At 37.8% G+C, this 2,628-nt stretch overlaps 1 protein-coding gene across 1 annotated transcript; it reads left to right on the plus strand.

Annotated features, from left to right (window-relative positions):
* The first annotated feature begins 207 nt into the window (after positions 1 to 207).
* LOC110039634 (uncharacterized) lies at positions 208 to 1,938 on the plus strand. Its single transcript, XM_089281684.1, has 3 exons — positions 208 to 504; positions 648 to 663; positions 840 to 1,938. Exons 1-3 carry the CDS (start codon positions 214 to 216, stop codon positions 1,490 to 1,492), a joined length of 960 nt encoding a protein of 319 aa, XP_089137810.1. The 5' UTR covers positions 208 to 213; the 3' UTR covers positions 1,493 to 1,938.
* Positions 1,939 to 2,628: the final 690 nt, after the last annotated feature.

Raw genomic sequence — 2,628 nt, forward strand, 5'->3', positions numbered from 1 at the left:
TTACAAACCCCCAAAACAAGAAGTAAAACATTCGTTGCTTGATTATGCTGTACTCGCAAAAAAGATGGATCAAATACATGCACAAATCTCAGCCTGAAAAATCACTCCAAACTGCTCGATTCTTATTGCGGCATTGAATTGAGAACTTTTAAAAAAAATTAATCCGATGATCTCTATTTGTTAGTGACAGATGCATTTTATATTTGTCAACAGATGCTGGCCATTGCAATCTTTTTCCTTTTCCAAACAACTAACACAAGAGCTCAAGAATCAATGCAAGCTGTCTTTGAAATAGTGAACAACTCTATTCTCTTTGATGAAACTCCTTTTTCTGAACGAACATCTGAATCTTTGACATCCTGTTCACGGCAATGTACCAGGGACAAACGCTGCAAGAACGCCAACTTTATCAAAAGCGAAGAGATGTGCTCTCTTACGAAGAAAACACGGAGAACACATCCGCTACTATTTCAAAGACAAGACAACACAATTCACCTGCTAAAGGTATGGCAAATAATCCGAGAATAAAAATTGTAACAACAGTAGAAAATCTTGAGACAGTATTCAATCATTAAATAATAATTTTATGATTGGTAAGCAAGTACTTAATTTCATTTCAGTAATACTCTCTTTTTGGTCTCTCACAGATCGATTCAGACCTTGGTAAGTTCGGCCTCACTTAATTCATCACAGTTTTCTTTTAAAACCTTTATTATCGCTACACTTGCAAATTTATTTGAACAGATGAATTATGTTTTTCGAAAACTTTTAAAAACGTTTGTAAAATTTCAATTTATCATCCGTTGTGTTACTAACAGAATTTTGCCTCTTTCGCGTAGGTTCCACTCAAGAGCTGGCTGTTCCCTCGTGCAAGGCTCTGCACTCAAACCTCCATCCTAGTGGCATGTATTGGGTCGATGTAGATGGTGGATCCCATGCCAACGCGTTCAAGGTCTACTGTGAAATGGATACTGATGAAGGAGGCTGGACTCTAGTGTGGAGTTACACGTTTACTGATTACGGGAATTTTGATGCCAACACAAACGCAGTTACCCCCAGACCTAATTGGCGAGCCCAGGCTGGTGTGAATGTTCCAATATCTACGAAATCACCAGCAAATGAAACTGACTACAATGCCATGGAGTTTTCACTGTGGAAGGAGTTTGGGGAGGAATTCCTCATCAAGAGCAACATCAACAATTGGTTGATTTGTTCACCAGATGCAGGAAGTTTGGTAGAGTGGAAGACTGGGAACGTCACCTGTAAGATCGCCAAGCAAGTGGCTGACACATGTTCAAATGGGCTTCCACCTTCGCATCTCAGGGCTGGAGGTTTTTGCGGACCAGCCCTTTTATGGAAAGGTGGTGGACAGTGCTATTACTCCGTTGGCTGCACAGGAAGAGGCAAACTTGCACATAACCCCTGTAGAATGGGCGAGGACAATCGCCTGAGAAATGTAGAAAATCCTCATGGGAATATTTTTGTTCGCTAAGATTTGATGCGCATGTCAACTTGATCACACCGGGACTTGACTGAGAGTGGATACCATTCTCATGCGAAAAACGCAATTTCCTTTTCTTTGATCAGTTTTAAAATTATTGTTTTTATAGTTGTCTATAATTTCGATCATTTCTGCCTGTAGTGTCTGATTTAAGTTTAAGTCAATATACTGTACATACGGACTTTTGACGAAGATTCCTGATGTTTCTTGCGCTTTGTCATATGAGGGTTTGCATGGAGCTTAACTGAAAGTGGCAAATTATTTGACATTGCGAAGGAACTTAGTCACGGTATTTATAGTAGTTTACTGAAATAGAAAAACACCACTGAGTTATAATAAACTATAAAAGAACAAGGATGATTAAGGACGGAGAAGTTAATATGGATTACAAGCGACGCACTTGAAAACTGTACGCCAACCTTATTAACAAGCGCAAACTATGACCTAGCTCCTTTAACTGTAAACCGAGAATTGACGTGTTTTTTTTAATGAGTCCTTTTATCGTTACCTTTAATGTATGCTTTGCTCATGCCGATGAAAGCCATCTTTTTCTATAAACCTGACTATTTAAACGATATTTTGAGTTTATTATATTTCAAGAACTGGCTCTGGTTTCATGCAAAGACTGGGAAAACAACAATTTTAAGCTTTCACCGTTCTAATACCCTTTTTTTGCTTTTTTCACGTAATGAAGTTCCATACACTTTCTCATTATCTCTAGAAATGTGCAGTGCAAATATGATTGATTGTTCTTCCAATTGAAACAAAAAAAAATTTAATCTTGACGAATTCGAAGAAGGGATGTTTTCTTTAAGTCATGTGGATTGAACTTCCGCGTTTTTCGAAATTTCTTCGGCGTCTGATTAGAGGCCAACAGGTAAAACAGCTTTTGCGGCCAAACATATATCAAATCTGGTTCCTTGCTGTGTTTAGTTCTGTTTTGTTTCTATTCACAATATCCCCGCTGCTATGACAACTGCAAAAATATTTATTTGTAAATAATTTAGTTCGAAAGATATTTGTAAGATTCATTTCAATATTCAGCTGTAACGGGATTGTATGCGTTGGAATAAATAGGTGTTGAAGACGAAGCAGAAAGAGTAGATATATTTTTGTTGTTGTTAAAG

Source organism: Orbicella faveolata, unplaced genomic scaffold (assembly GCF_042242905.1).
Source record: "Orbicella faveolata isolate gen_17 unplaced genomic scaffold, um_ofav_v1 contig_48, whole genome shotgun sequence".
Classification (NCBI taxonomy): domain Eukaryota; kingdom Metazoa; phylum Cnidaria; class Anthozoa; order Scleractinia; family Merulinidae; genus Orbicella; species Orbicella faveolata.